Genomic DNA, 16310 nt, shown 5'->3' with positions numbered 1-16310 from the left:
AAGACGGCATAACAAAGTTGAAAGTTGTGGTGAGGATTTCTGTGATATGAGCACCCGTTCATTACGAACTGCACCAAGACCACCAGCTTATTTTATGTAGGCTGAATAGCTATTGGATATTAATTGCCAGATGTGACTTTCTACAGGACTTTGATAATGGATTCCCTCCATATTTCTTGAAGTTTTGAGGGGTAAGGATGGGATGGATGAGGAAAGATGAGTAGGGTGACAGTAAGTAAGAAAAGGTTATGCAGCAGTGGGAAACAAGCTGAATCCTTCAGTGTTCATTTCCAGACTATGTTTGGATTTTTAAAAAGGTACTATTTGTTTCTTAATGAAGATTGTGTAATCTTGGTTGTGGATGTTATTGGGACTATAATGAAACACACCTTCAATCTTAACTAACAAAAGTTAAGTTACAAATAGATCTCTGTATCCTTGATCTGCAGCTACATATTTCCAACACAATCCAATGTATTCCTTGTTTTCTTGGTAACCTATGCTCTAATGGAAATAAAGCCTCAGAAATAGATCTGGCACCATGTAATTCAGTCAGAAAAGTTTGTCCCGGAGGAGGGTGGGGGGGGGGGGGGGGAAAGGAGAGGAAAATGTACTTCTATATTTAGAGACTAGAAGGCCAAAGCTCGAACTGTATAAAAATAGCTCTACCATAGTAAAGTTCACTTCCCCAACATCATTACAAAAATTCTGAGTGTAGAATAGGAAAATACAGTTCACTTAACACCATGCTATAGCATAAAACATAAGAATGCAGTACTTAAGCAGATAATTAACTCTGGCAATACATTTTTCAAATTGCTGAATCTCAAAGTTTCAGAATACTTTAATATTCTACTTTAAACAAATACCTTGTAACTGAAAAATTGGTAAGAATCTGTAACATCTAGTCACTAGTATGCCTTGTGTATGGTATATGCAACTTTTCCTTAACACTTTTCCCTCATTTCTCCAACCTAGTCTTTATGTTCTTTTAGATGTATTAGAAAGAAGATTTTTTTAAAATAAAAAAGTTAAATAGGTGAGCATTTTCCAAGTTCATTTTATGACAAAATGGGTATCTTATTTTAGTTAACCTGACAGAGAGAAGCAAGGAGAAATACAATGAAAGAAAAAAATTAAATTATAATTATGTAAACCATTAAAGAAATCCACAATTGGTATGTAAATACCCTTGGATAGTCACATCCCTTAAAAAAAATTTAATGGCCTACAAAAAAAACAAAACAAAAAACACAACTTTGAATTACAAAGGTTTAATGTACTTAAAAAAAAAAAAAAAAGCCTGAAGTACACTGAATTCTCCACACACATGCAAAAATACACTAACAATACAAAATAAAAATAAATAAAAATATGCAGGTACTTCACAAGCCCTATTATAGAGATGCCAAAGGAAGACAGCAGTTACCCACCAACGGGGATTGTTAGCTGGTAAAACAACTTTACATGACCACATGAATGGGTACCAAATGCCTGAAATCTACTTACGATTGTATAGTGGCCAGGGACAAGTAAATATAAAATGGCCATTTTTAAGTTTACTTCAAACCATTAGGGGGAGAGAATTTTCTTGTGCATTTCATGCATTTCTGAAGTTGATGCTTACATCCTCAAATTATATATAAAAACCCATAATAGGTAGATTGAAAGATCCAGCCACATCATGCAGTACAGTTAAGCTTACTGAAACTCCCACCCCTCATTTGAATTTATATTCAAGTTGGATTTAGCAAAAACAGACTCTATAAAGAGGGATCTTTCTGTGCTTGAAAGATTTATTATTTGTATTTCATTTAGCTTTTTACTGCATTATTTTTAGGGTTTTTAGACTGACAGCCCTAAACATCAAAGATTTCTACTGATTCACAGAATCACTACTGCAGACTCAGTGGCAGTGCAAGCTTCCCTTACACACCCCAGCTGAACAGGAATGTGGCTCACTGGTGGAGATTATCTACTGTTGCAAGAGGGTAGTGCACTTTCTCTATCTCCTACACTATGAACAAAATAGCAATTTGATAACAGCTTTGTGCGTTATGGACACTTTGTCTTTAGAAACTGCACTGATATTACCAAGCCCTTACAATCACACCACCAATCACGAAATGGCAAAAACTTCTGGTCACTAGGATGGACACAGGTTCCATTCAAGTCAGTGACCTATTTATCTAAGGTACTTATATAGCCTCCATTACCACAGTATCCGAGTGTCTCACAAGCTTTAAGTGCATTTATCCTCAACAACCTTATAAGATACGGATGTCCTATTATCCCCATTTTACAGAGGGGAAATTGAGGCACACAGACATTAAAACCAAGACTTTAAAAAGTGACTAATGATGATTTTGGATACCTACATTTTCAGGTACAGTAACTCCTCACTTAACATTGTAGTTATGTTCCTGAAAAATGCAACTTTAAGCGAAACGATGTTAAGCGAATCCAATTTCCCCATAAGAATTAATGTAAATGAGGGGGTTAGGTTCCAGGGAAATTTTTTTCACCAGACAAAAGACTATACACACACAGTATAAGTTTTAAACCATCGATTTAATACTGGTACACAGTGATGATGATTGTGAAGCTTGGTTGAGGTGGTGAAGTCAGAGGGTGAGATATTTCCCAGGGAATGCCTTACTGCTAAATGATGAACTATCAATTGGCTGAGCCCTCAAGGGTTAACTCTCACACTCTACAAGGCAGCAGGAATGGAGGGAGGGGAGACAGCATCGCAGACAGAGACACACAGTGCGAGTGTGAGGCGCATTTCCCCTTTAAGGACGCTGACCCTAGTCTTAAGTACACTACCTTGTTAATTAGATCAGCTTGCTGAGCCCGCAGCTGCTGCCAGCAAGCTCCCTCCGTCCTGAACCCTGTCTTGTGTGTCCCCTGCTCTATGGAAGATGGGGTAAGCGGGGTGCAGGAGCAGGGGGAGGGGGACACCCTGATATTAGTCCCCCCCTCTTCCACCTCTCCCCCTCCCCCCCCCACAGCAAGCAGGAGTCTCAGGGAGCAGCTCCAAGGCAGAGGGCAGGAGCAGGAGCAGCACATGGCAGTGGGGGGAGGGACAGCTGAACTGCAGGCAGTTGATAGCTTACTGGGCAGCTGCTGCACAGGGAACTGTATGTAAGATCAGGAACTTGGAGCATTTTTTTTTTTAAATATATAAAGTTAAACAAAGTATACTAAAACAGTTTTGTTCATTTTACCCACTTTCTACATATTATAGTGTGCAATCAGATTTTTAAACCAAATTGATAAGATAAATTACATATAATTTTAATAGGCTATGTCACAAAGTTTCAAGGGATGGTTACTTAGGCCTCGACTACACTTGGGACTTCCCAGCGCTGACGCGGCAGCGCTGTGAAGCACGAGTGTAGTCGCGCCACCAGCACCGCGAGAGCTCTCTCGCAGCGCTGTATGTACTCCACCTCTCCCAGCGGGAATACCTTGCAGCGCTGCAGGCTCTGATTACACTGGCGCTTTACAGCGCTGTACTCGCTGCGCTCGGGGGAGGGGGGGGCACGTTTTCACACCCCTGAGCTCAGCAAGTTGCAGCGTTGTACAGCGCCAGTGTAGCCAAGGCCTTAGAATTATTAATCTCCATGTTAATCTAGTAAACAAAGCAAAATTCATTTATCTACTAAGTGTAGTAGTAGTAATTTAATTTTAAAATAAATAATATTCTCTGCAAAGGACAGAGGACTCGATGATGAACAACAGAACTAGTTTACCAAACCTTTAAATTGAAAAAGAAAAGAAGAAAAAAGGTTATCTCCTCTACAATCATGGTATATATTCAAGTTAAGGTGTAAACAATCTATGCAGGACTAGGATTTACTCTACAAAGAGTTATCACTACTAAATGCTGTATATGTAATGCTGTAAGATATGATTAAGCTTAAAGACCAAACCATAGTTGCTTTTACGTATGATTTTGACTGTTTAAATAGTTTTCAACAATAGTTCTTTATTTAAAGATAAAAAATTATGGGTGAACACGAAGTATGTGGCAACACTAACATCAAAAAAAAATATTTTCTCACTTTAAGGCACGTTATACCAACTTAACAACAAAGATACCCGTGTCAAGTACTGTTATATAATTAGAAAACTCAAAGGGCTAGATTTATATTGAGACTTTATAGTATCAGGACTTCAAATGCATTTTTTGTAATGATCTGTGCAATCAATAGGAAAACATTTCAGTATCCAAAATTCCTGTATGCATCTGATCAAGAAGGCAAATGGTACCAAAAAAAATAAATAAATAAAAAAATAAAAATAAAAAAAAACCCACAACCCACCCTATAATCCAGACTTCAAGACAAGTAATCTGCTTGCTGCCTTTCAGTAGATTACAGTAAACTGCACAAAGCACCAATATTTATAATGACAGTTCTCTTTAAATTAAAGGAACTAATCATTTGGAGAAGTTCATTAGAAAATTCTCAGAACTTAATGGTACTTATAAAAGTTAACAAAGAATGTTAAAATAAGATAACAAAACATTTGATAAGCCATATTGCTTAAATTACTGCATTCCAAATATGAGACGGGGAAGGTAGCATTGCTATTCAGTAAGGAGTTTCCCAGCTCTCTTAATGCTTGACTGTTAAAATGGTGGAAGGCTTTTTAAACTCCCATTTAACTCCAACATCTAACCAAATGTTTGGCGAAGGGTAGCTTTGTTAAAGATACAACACCTATGTCCCTTTAATTAGGGTGTGAAAACATACAATACACATCCTCAGAGACTTCAAGGGACTTTGGATCAGGCCCAAAAGTGTATACCACTCTGCGCATACTATAAATAAGTCTGTATATTATGTGGTACATTAGACCTAAATTACACAGCATGAGCCCCAGAGCTATGCAACAGTCCTTCCAATATAATATGATCCATTTTGGTTTCTTTATGTTAATTTTTTTTAATGCTGTCACAGATTATTTGAGTGCAACCAGATCTTTGTATTGAAAATTCATTACTGCTTTATAGAAGTTGCCAGGGGAACGTTTTGACATCTGGGGTGTTCAGCCTCCAACATTCCAAAAATTGATGAACAAGCACATTTGCTGGATGTTTTTGCTAAACTGAACAGCAGTAAAATAGTGAACATTGACATTTACACTGTCATTGGGTTTATTTCATCTCAATGGAATGTTGAAATTTAGAGTATCCAAAAGCTCTCAAACCTAGCTGTTTCAGGTTACCAGCAAACTCAGGAGGAATCAACACTTGTTTACATTTACTTCATTTTTAATGTTCTCGCTGTAACCATACAAACTGGAGTCTTAAAACTTATTTTAATGAAAACTTAGGCTCGGGGGGGGGGGGGGGGGGGGGGGCGAGAAAAAAAAAAAAGAGAAAAGGTAGGTGATGTAATCCCTTTTATTGGGCCAACCACTTAGGTGAAACAAACAAGCTTTTGAACTTACACAGAGCTCTTCTTCAGGTTCCAAAACACAAATATGAGGCAACTTTAAGACATTCTGCCACATTTGCAAGTCTTCTTAAGTCACAAATTTAGCCCACACAAACCCAAGTCCACCCCCAGAAGCCAAAACTACTCCTTTGCCTAGCTTGGACCTTTGACCTGATCCCAAACTGTTTCCTAGCACAAACTCATTATTCAGTATGTTTGCCAAAACTGACTTTGGCAATGCCCCTGCCCTCCCCGCCCCGCACAAATAAGCCGCAAACCTAGTCCAGGCTCACAAGTCAAGACCAACACTTAACCTAGTCCAGATTCCTTAACTGAAAGGCAATTCCTTTACATGAGGCCAAGAACAACAACAACATATCCTATGATTAGGTATAGCAGTTAACATTAAAGAAAACACACATTCTGCTGCTATTGCAGAAAATAATGCAGGTTTAAAGATCCAGTAAGAACTTTGTGGCCTATCACCCCTAAAAAAAATTCCAGAATGCTTCTCTTTGCAACAGTATTCCCCCCCCCCCCCGCCCATCACCTTTACTAGAACGATCATTAACTCTTTCAGCTACTATAGCTTGCAAGATTGTGAGATTATAAAGCATCATTTTACAGTATAAAGCCACTGGATATTTATCCTTTTGAAATTTTATAACAAACATGTTCAAACAGGTATTTGTTTAATTTAAAGCCCTTCTGATTTGACCTACATAGGCAAATCCACACCGGTAAGCATCTCAGAAATATTAAGCAAGAGACCTGTCAAACTGGATGTCCAACATATGTTTCATCCAGCTGTAAGGTACAGACCTATTTCCTCTCTACAGATAGCTATAGATAACTCAAAGTCAACAAACAGGACTGCTATGGATGAAAATTCTTGAGTTCGACCACTTTAAAATTTTAAAACAGTAAACTACAATTGTGGAACATGTTTACAAACACAATACTACCAATAATTGGTTTGCATTAGCAGCTATTAAGTTGGTCTTAGTTTTAAATATTAGATGCAAAATTTTCATCAAAAATAAAACTCTTCTTTCCCCATTACTTTTTTACTGTGGAATAAAACTATCAGGACCAGAACATACAAAATATTCTGCTTAAGCTAATATTTTATTCTCAAAGGATCTTGTTTACAACAACGTACATTTAACTGATTCCACAAAGCAAACAGAATATACAAGAATTTGAGGGAGTATTTGCTTTTTGGCACATTTACACAGTCTGACTGAAAAATATATTTCTTATGCCTTCTGCTTCAGCAAGCGGAAGCATCAGTTCAGATATTGATGGCATGGCAGCAGAGCAAGTCTACATTGTTAAAGTTCACCTTCATGAAAGGAACAATGATCTACCTCATTACAGTAATTTAATTTAAAAATTTACTTAACTGAAAAATTTCCCCAACCCCTTGTTAAAAAAAAAGCCATCATGTATTAATTATTTGTATTACCACAGAAAATAGGGACCCCAGCCAGTACAGTATTTGAAGGACCACTATAATGAAACTGGGGTTTAGTTTTCCTTAGCACTACATTATAGTATCATGTAACTTTTATAGTGAATGAACTGCAGAACTGTTGATCATTTGTGTCTGTGCGCACACACACACACACTTCACTAAAAGCATCTTTTGATCAAGAATGTGGTGACTAGTAATGGCATTTTTAATCAATTATCATGGGGGGGAAGTCATGGAAATATTCACTATTTTAGTAGCCCCGTATAAGGGACTTTGTCAGAGGCCTTTTGAAAAATCTAAACAAGTTATGTCAGCTGATTCTCCTTTTTCCATTATTTTATTAACACATGCAATGAGTTCTAATAAAGCAGTGACTGTCCAGGGCTTGGATCTGTAGTCACACAAGCACTTACTGGACCAAACAATAAGTGTACAGCAGAGATTCAGCTCCCAAGTAGGTTACCATCAGTGTACTTTGCAGCTCCATTAAAGGGGTTTAAAGTTTATGAAGGGAGGTAAACTCCTATCTTCTCTGATGGATGTGAAATGGCTGGGGGGGATTCTCCTTTTGCTACAACTTGCTGATATGCAGGAGTTGGGGAAAGAAGTGGTCTGACAGGTACAAAAGTCAGTCTTCACAAAGAGGCGGGGGGAAGCAAAACAGAGCAGAGATTGGGGAAAGCTTTTCCCAGAGATGACACTGGAGTGGTTGGGTTGGCTTCCCCTGGAGCATATGGCAGAGTGCCCACTATTATAATGTGGTGGAGTAGTCACAGAAGATGGTAAACAGGAAGATACAACACTTCACTGCTCAGACTAGGGGATAGCTCCTGGTGTACCAAATAAATGCAGACAGTTATCCTTATCTATTACTACCAGTCATCTATCTGATATTGGCACCAATATTTTTAAATTTGGTCCTGCAGACCAATCATGAAAGGAGGATGGGAGAAGAGGCAGAGTGTTTTGTAAACAAGCAGCAGATTTGCTTGCACGGTGTGTGTGAGCACCATGTTTTTAAGGAGTGAAGGGAAGGAGTAATCCTTACAGAATAGAAGATTACAGACAATCAGCAATCCATTTCTTTTATTGTCAAGTGTGTATGTGAGAGGTGCCAATAGGACCATCCAGAATAAGTCTTGTCATTTTTCCAATTCACGGATATGTAGGAGTGCACATCTGCAAGAAGGCACAATTTTGTAGCCAGATCATGGCAAAAAAAGAAAGGATGTGAGACAGATTCACACCCAGCAAATCTGCCTTCGTCTACATAGTCATGCATTGGACTGTACTCTAAGGCTATGTCTACACTGGCAATTGAACAACAAAATTTTTGTCTTTCAGAGAGATGTTAAAAAACAACCCAACAACCCTGAAAGACAAAAAAGTTTTGCAGACAAGCGCCAGTGTGAACAGCGCTTTGTCGGCAGGAGCGCTCTCCTGCTGACAACACGAACGCCGCTTGTTGGGGGTGGAAGTTTTTGGCGGCAGGAGAACCGACAAACAGCAGCTACACTGCACGACTTTTAGCAGCACAGCTGTAGCAACACATCCATGTCAGTAAAAGCTGTGTAATGTAGACATGGCCTAAGACTGTGGCAAATGGAACAGGCAGGTGCTGTGTTTCTATGGATGTGGTGGGGGGAGGAAAAGTCAAAGGAAAACATGCCCCAACTGATTTAGTCTGTTTTAAAGTCATTGCAAAAACCTCAGATTAATTAAGAACCATTAGCTGACATTGTGATGATGTTCCTAACAGAGCTGCAGCCCTTGTTTCTTATCAACCATATCTAACTTCCAAAGGAGTGGAAGTAAATACCCGAAGTTCAAATCAAACAAAATAATACAGACTAAGGGTAACCAAATAATATAAATTCAGAATTGCATTTTGTTCCTTTGTGAGGCTGGTTCCTATTGCAGACCTCTTCAAATGCTGGAGAAGATGAAGTTACTTGTCTTCTGCCTCTTTTGAATAAAAGTAGAATGCAGAATGTGCAATTGCATAAACTCCTGGACAGTATACTACCTAGTTACTAGATTGAAGATTTGTATCAGAAAATATCAAATGCCAGTTAAGAGCTTTCTGGTTGATTAAAAGCTGTGTTATCTGGCAGTTTATGTATTTATACACAGCGCAAGCCACAATTGGTCCAGTATAAACAGGTAAGAACAATTTAATGATTTCAAGGATAGGGAGATAACTGTTCCAGCCCACCCCAGCAGGAAGAGAAGTTAATTACAAGGATGTAGTATCCTCTTTTGAGACAGTGTAATTACAAGTGTTGTAAACTATAAGGCTGCCACATGTTAACAGTTGTACCCTTGCATTGGCATTTAGAGGAACAAATACCAATAACCATTTTTCTTGGCAGTTTTGAACTGTAAGGACGAGAAACTTATATATCCCACAAATAAGAACAGCTGGGAGCATTGACTCCTACCCAAAAACTAAGAAACACAGTTGCACCAAGGTCATTCTTCTTGACCCAGCTCAAATCACATGTAGAGAAAGTGACAGACCTACAATTGCACCTAATGTATTTCAGGGCAGAAAAACAGGGCACAGCTCACTATTTGCAGTGAATGTAATCACTTTTTCTGTTCTCCAAGTATCCTTGAACAGACTTCGATTTTTACAAATGTATTTGTTATTTCAACCTACTGACCTCTAACAAATTATCATCACCATGATTACTGCATCATGTATACATTACTTATCATTCACTATTTGTACTAAACTACTGCTTAGTGCTGATTCCACTCCAACTGAAGGACTCCCAAACCCAAGGGAGCTTACAGGAACACGTCCAGCACGAATACACATCTGAATACATTTTAACAAGTATTTGTGATGCTGTTACTGTGAAAATTCTTACAAACAAAATTTGCTAATACAAGCATTTATGTAACGTGGATAAGAGGGGTTACAAATGCCATTAAAGCTCATTAGCAGTTTTTATTCAAAGATATCAAACAATTTTGCCGTATTTATACAGATCTAGCATATATTTCTTTCGCAGGACAAATTAAACACACAAACTTCTCCCTTTTTATCCACAACTTCCAATAAATTTCAACTTCCAAAAAAATCACCATTACTGTAGTCTTTCATATTACAGGTCTTCGGGGGTTGGAAGGAACAGGAGGGAAGAAGAGGTGGCATGAATTTAATTAACCCTTCACTCCACCTCAAAAATTGCCTCAGCGAATGGCAGAGCAATGCTCAAGAACCACAGGAATAAAATCCCAGGCACTCCTGCAAAGCCCTGTTCCAAGCAGATGTTCCATGACGTGAGCTACTTAGGAACACTCAATGTTAATGTCATTTACGCTTAATCAACACCGTGTAGACTATCATGCCAACAAAGAGGTTTGGTGTAAGGCTCTGGGCCTGCCCTCCTATTTTTGGGTGAGAATCCACCCCCCCCCCCCAGGCAACACCGCCCCCCCCCCCCCCCCCCTCTGCCCCTCACCCATGCAACTGGGCAGACACAAGCCTCTACGTTTTGTGTTTTTCTAAACCAGGAACCTGGGCCATGAAGCCCCGCCGCCAGCCGAGGAAGGGAGGAAACACCCAACCAGGGCTCACCAGGAGCCCACAAGCCTGGGTCGCTAACCACAAGGTAACACACCCCAGACTGGAGTGACCCCACCCTTCTGCCCCCTCGGGGCCGGGACCCCTCTCGCTCCGCACGCCTCCCGGGTCGGGGCAGTTTCCCCCCGTCCTCGCCTAGACCCCTCTCGCGCCCCACGCCGGAGCACCGCCCCCACCCCCATTCCAGCCTGGGCCCCTCTCCCTCTCCACACACCCCAGGCCAGGGCACCTTTCCCCGCCCAGCCCCTCTCGCTCCCACCCTGGGCCTCACCGATGAGGACGCGCAGGTGCTTGAGGCGGGTGAGCGGGTCCTTGCGGGTGTCCAACACCTTCTGCGTGGATTTCCGCACATCCCCGTGCGCCTTCTTGGAGAACATCCCGCCGGACCCCCCGGCCTGGCAGTCGGGGTCCCCCCGGCTCTCAAGAGGCGGACAGTGGCCTCCGGATCCCCCCGCACCAGGCCCCCTACATAGCAAACAGCGGCAGCACCGCCTCCTCTGGCGATACGGCGGGGGAGGGGGAGTGGCGCGGAGTCAGCGCCCGAAAAAAGGGGGAGACAAGGCCTAAGCTCCCCCCACAGCTCTAGTAGTCCCGTTGCTTCACGACAGTCGTCAGGCACACTCCTGGTGTTCCCGTAGCAACCGCGCCGTGACGTCACAGCGGGACTGAGGTTCCAAACGCACGCCGAGGCGGAAGGTTCAACTCTGCCTTAGGGGGCAGCGCCCAGGGTGGTGGCAAAGGGGTGGGGCTTGGGGAAGCGCGTGGGGAGAGTAGTGCACAGGACTGAGCTAGGTCAGTAGCTGGAGCAGAAGGAGCCATGGGATGGGTTGATTGCGGTAACAGCAGGCATTGGAGTCAATGGAGAGTGACCCCAGCCCTGGGATAACCCTCACCAAGAGAGTCAGGAAATAAAGTTTCAATTTCTTGCTAACACTTCTCTGTGTCATCTTCTTATGATCAGTAGCAAAATCATTTTTTTTGACACTACAGCTACCAGGCAGGAGCAGGAAGGGAAGACATTTGATATAAGGACTCAATGCTGGGTCTCCTTCAGGACACCAAAATGACAATAGCCAGAGAAGGAAAATATCAATATTCCAAATATTGAAGAAGTCCCCAAAAGTTAAGGTTGGCAGTATAGCCAACACCTGGCATTCAAAAATCATAAGTCACCTGCCAACATTAAGTCTGACTTAAAAGTCACGAGTTATAAAATAATCTCCTCCCCCCCATTTTTTGTCTTCTGGTACATTTAGGGTTTGTGTTTTCAAGCATTTCTCTGCAACCATGAGTAAAGCTGTGATTTTGACACAGAGGTCATGATGTTTACAGTAATATGAATTTGAATAAAGTCTGTGAGAAGTCTGTCCTGCACCCACTCTGCAGTGGCAGTTGCTGTCCTGCAAGGCTGGTCTCAGCTCACTGCTCTAGATGTTGTGACCTAGCGCGAGCCTATCCCTCCTCCGTAGATGGAGGCAAAAGGGACAGACACATCAAACCTGAGTGTGATCTTATGTGCCAGGTCGCAATGCCCAGAGAGCAGGGAACTAGACAGAGCACCGCAGTACATGCATCTCTGCTGTGGTGTGGGTGCAGGGTGGACTCTCGTGCCCCCTTTTGTGACTTACAGGCTTTTTCCCACACCTCTGCCATGAAATTTACTAAAAATTTATGTGCCAAAATCATTGCCTTAAGTATGAATGCTAAAAGGTTACTTTTTTTTTTATGAAAGCTGAGGTTCTCAGGTGATAATGTGATCCCAGCAGCTGGAGGTTTAAGAAATATACGAACTGTTGCAGGAGTCATGGTAAAATTGCAAGAATTGGCAACATTATCTTGCTGATATAATAAAAGAACACATTTCATTACAGCACAATAACTTTAACTCTGAAGGTTGATTATTTAATATTAAATATATATTACTTTATACTTAATGAGAATAATTTATCCAATCAGCTGGCAGTGCAAGATTTATTTTTAAGTGCTTGGTTTTCTAAATTGTGTGACAAGTAAATACATTTTGTAATTCCACAACCTTAATTTTTTTAAATAATATTTTTGTTTTGAGAATTTGCCAGGCCTTATCTTTCTTTTATTTTTAAGTAACTAAAATGAAAGCATAGTTTTAGAAATTTTAAATAATAGAATGGGACTGTAACAGGGAGGATTGGAGGGCCAAGCAACCTAGTGGTTAGAGGACTCAACTTCCAGCCCCTTGCTTGATCAAGGTGCCCCAGGCTTTAAGGCTGAGGGGGAGGTAGGGGAACCCAGGCCCTCCCACTCCACCAGGTCCCAGCCCAAGGCCCTGTGTAAGTCAACTCTTGGGTAGGGGGCCTCCCAGCAGGGAGACTACATTCACTGCAGTGAGCTATTGCCGTCCCTTCATTGTGAGGCATGGCCCCTATAGTCCAAGTTGCAGTGGTGACTTATCTCTAATAGTATGCCCTCATGGCCACTGGGTGGCATCCTGTTGTGGTCCCAGGTTTCTCTGGGCAGGGCAGCCATGTGTTTGGCGGGGTCAGAACTCCACACGGTCTCTGTGCTTTGGTCTGGCCAGGGAGACGGTGCTTATCACAGATGTCGGCTTCCTTCTTTTCCCGAGGGTGTTCAACCCCAGCTCTGCCCAAGGCCCTGCCCCCACTTCACCTCTTCCCCAAGGCCCCACCATCTGCCTGCCCCTCTCTTTCTCTCTCTCTGGCCCAATAACTGTTCCACTCTGGATAAATACTTAAATAGTCATTGGACCAGAGACAGACAGCATGTGAGAATGGCTCCATGATCCAGTGGTTAGGGAACCCAGGTGGGATACCCTGGGTCCAGTCTCCCTCTGCTTAGGGACAGATCAATTATATAGATTTTATGAGGATTAGGGCCACAGTTTTTCCCTAGCTCGGTGGAAAAAGCATTATAAGAACATGAAAATGTTAAAATCATATACATTTTTGAAGGTCTTTACCTCAGGAACACTTGGACCAAATGATCCCAAATTTACACCACTAACTCTGCATTCAACCGGCATAACATTTTTCAGGAAAATCTGACTTTACATATGGTGTGACAGGTTCGGTCACAGAGACCCCCTGATGTGCTGAAACTACCTTTGAGCCCGTTTTCCCTGCCAGCTTGACTTCCAGAACCCTGTCTTGTTGAGCCAGACATGCTACTCCGCTCCAACACAGACCCAGAGTCTGAACCACATTCCCAAAGCTGCAGGCTTTAACTGAAAACCACTCAGCAGGTACTCCTGTCTCCAGCACCCAGACACCCAGCTCCCAGTGGGATCCAAACCCCAAATAAATCTGTTTTACTCTCTATAAAGTTTATACAGGGTAAGCTCATAAATTGTCCACCCTCTATAACACAGATAGAGAGATATGCACAGCTGTTTGCTCCCACAGGTATTAATCACTTAATTTGGGTTTAATAATAAAAAAGGGATTTTATTAAGTATAAAAAGTAGGATTTAAGTGGTTTCAAGTAATAACAGACAGAACAAAGTAAGTCACCAAGTAAAATAAAGCAAAAACACTCAAGTCTAAGCCTAATATATTAAGAAACTGAATACACCCTCAGAGATGTTCCAATAAGCTTCTTTCACAGACTAGACTCCTTCTTAGTCTGGGCCCAATCCTTTCCCCAGTACAATTCTTGTTAGTTCCAGCTCAGGTGGTAACTGGGGGATTTCTTATGACTGCCGCCTCCTTTGTTCTGTTCCACCCCCTTTTATAGCTTTGGCACAAGGCGGGAATCCTTTGTCTCTCTCTGGGTTCCCATCCTTCCTTTTAAATGGAAAAGCACCAGGTTTAAGATGGATTCCAGTACCAGGTGACATGATCACATGTCACTGTAAGACCTCATTCTCCATCCTTTCAGGGATGGCCTGCACGTACCCAGGAAGGTTTGCAAGTAAACAGAGCCATTTACAACCAATTTTCCTGGTTAATGGGAGCCATCAAGATTCCAAGCCATCATTAATGGCCCACACTTTGCATAGTTACAATAGGACTTCACAGTAATACTTTATATTTCTAGCTTCAGATACAATAATGATACATTCATACAAATAGGATGAATACACTCAGTAGATTATAAGTTTTGTAATGATACCTTACAAGAGACCTTTTGCATAAAGCATATTCCAGTTACATTATATTCACACTCATAAGCATATTTCCATAAACATATGGAGTGCAATGTCACATGTGGATTTTAGAGCACTTTAAAGAATCAGTTCTAAACAGAAAGTTCCACTCAATCTTAACAATGATGTGACTAAGGCTATTCCATAACTGGGTCTGATATTGCTCTCACTGAAGTCAATTGCAAAAAACTCCTATTAGCATCAATGGGAGCAGAACTGGACACCAACAAAAATGTTGCTTTAACACAGAATGGTTACCACACCTCTACATAATCTCAGTATCTGACTGTATAAACCACAGAACATATGTAACTATTTTTCTCATTATCATCAGTAAACATGGTAAAGAACAGGTAGCTGATGAATAGATATTGTTCCTGGGGTGATGCAGCCTTGCAAAGTTGTCATGAAATTGTAACAGGACCTAAGAAATGACATATAGTCTATCCTACGCTGATCTTCTCAACGTCTGTGGTTTGAGTATACAGTATTGGATTTATCTGACCTAGATTAGAGACACTATCTTTCGTATTTTTACATGTACTTTAGAGCTGTGATTCTTGCGGCACTCTGCAATCATCATCATCATCTCCTTGTGAATTGCATGAGTCATGAATACCACTCACAAACCATCAAACTCACATTTTATAGTTATCAGGTGACAGCCATCACTATAAAAAAATATTGCCCTATTCTATAGTAATAGCTCCAAACTCTAATACTATATTGTTATAGTAAGGTATACTTGTTTTTATTTTCTTTACAGGGATGTCATTGGAGAACTAATGGAGGATGGGAGAGAGAGCAGAGAACTGGAAAAGGGCAAATATAGAGTACCTATCTATAAAAGGGGAAATAAGGACTTCTCAGGGAATTATATAGACCAGTCAGCTTAATTTTAGTACCTGGAAAGATAATTAAACAAATAATCAATCAATCAGTTTGGAAGTAAGGTGATAAGTAACAGTCAACATGGATTTGTCAAGAACAAATCACATCAAACCAACCTAATATCCATCTTTGACAAAGAGGGATGGGGAGAAGCAGTTGATGTGATATATCTTGACTTTAGTAAGGTTGTTGATAGTCTCATATGAGCTTTTCAGAAACAAATTAGAGAAATAAAGTCTAGATGAACCTGCTATAAGGTGAGTACACAACCTTTTGGAAAAGCAAAATCAAGGAGTAATTATCAATGGTTCACAATCAAGCTGGACCGACATATTGGTTGGAGTCCTGCAGAGATCTGTCCTGGGTGTTGTTCTATTCAATATCTTCATAATTTATTTAGATAATGACATAGAAAGTACACCAATAAAGTTTGTGGATGATACCAAATTGGGAGGGGTTGCAAGCACTTTTGGAGAACAGGATTAGAATTAAGAATAATCTTGACAAACTGGAGAAATGGTCTGAAATCAATATGATGAAATTCAATAAGGACAAATGCAAAGTATTACACTTAGAAATAATCAATTGCACAAATACACAATGGGAAATGACTGCCCAGGAAGGAGGACTGCAGAAAAGGTTCTGGGGGTTATAGTGGATCACAAAGTAAATATAAGTGAACAGTGTAACACTGTTGCAAAAAAAGTGAACATGATTCTGGAATGTGTTAATAGGAGCGTTGTAAGCAAGACATGA

At 40.9% G+C, this 16310-nt stretch overlaps 1 protein-coding gene across 1 annotated transcript in view; it reads right to left on the bottom strand.

Annotated features, from left to right (window-relative positions):
- Nucleotides 1-11165, bottom strand: part of RALGAPA1 (Ral GTPase activating protein catalytic subunit alpha 1) — a gene marked incomplete in the record, with an annotated part of 246933 nt that extends 235768 nt beyond the window's left edge. Inside the window, 1 exon segment of the mRNA XM_034768622.1 lies at nucleotides 10794-11165. Within this exon segment, the coding sequence (XP_034624513.1) occupies nucleotides 10794-10899 (106 nt within the window).
- Between the last annotated feature and the right edge of the window lie 5145 nt (nucleotides 11166-16310).

This window comes from Trachemys scripta, chromosome 4, assembly GCF_013100865.1.
Source record: "Trachemys scripta elegans isolate TJP31775 chromosome 4, CAS_Tse_1.0, whole genome shotgun sequence".
In the NCBI taxonomy this organism is placed as follows: Eukaryota; Metazoa; Chordata; order Testudines; family Emydidae; genus Trachemys; species Trachemys scripta.
Note: the sequence above shows the minus strand (reverse complement) of the source record. Positions and strands in the feature narration are given on the sequence as shown.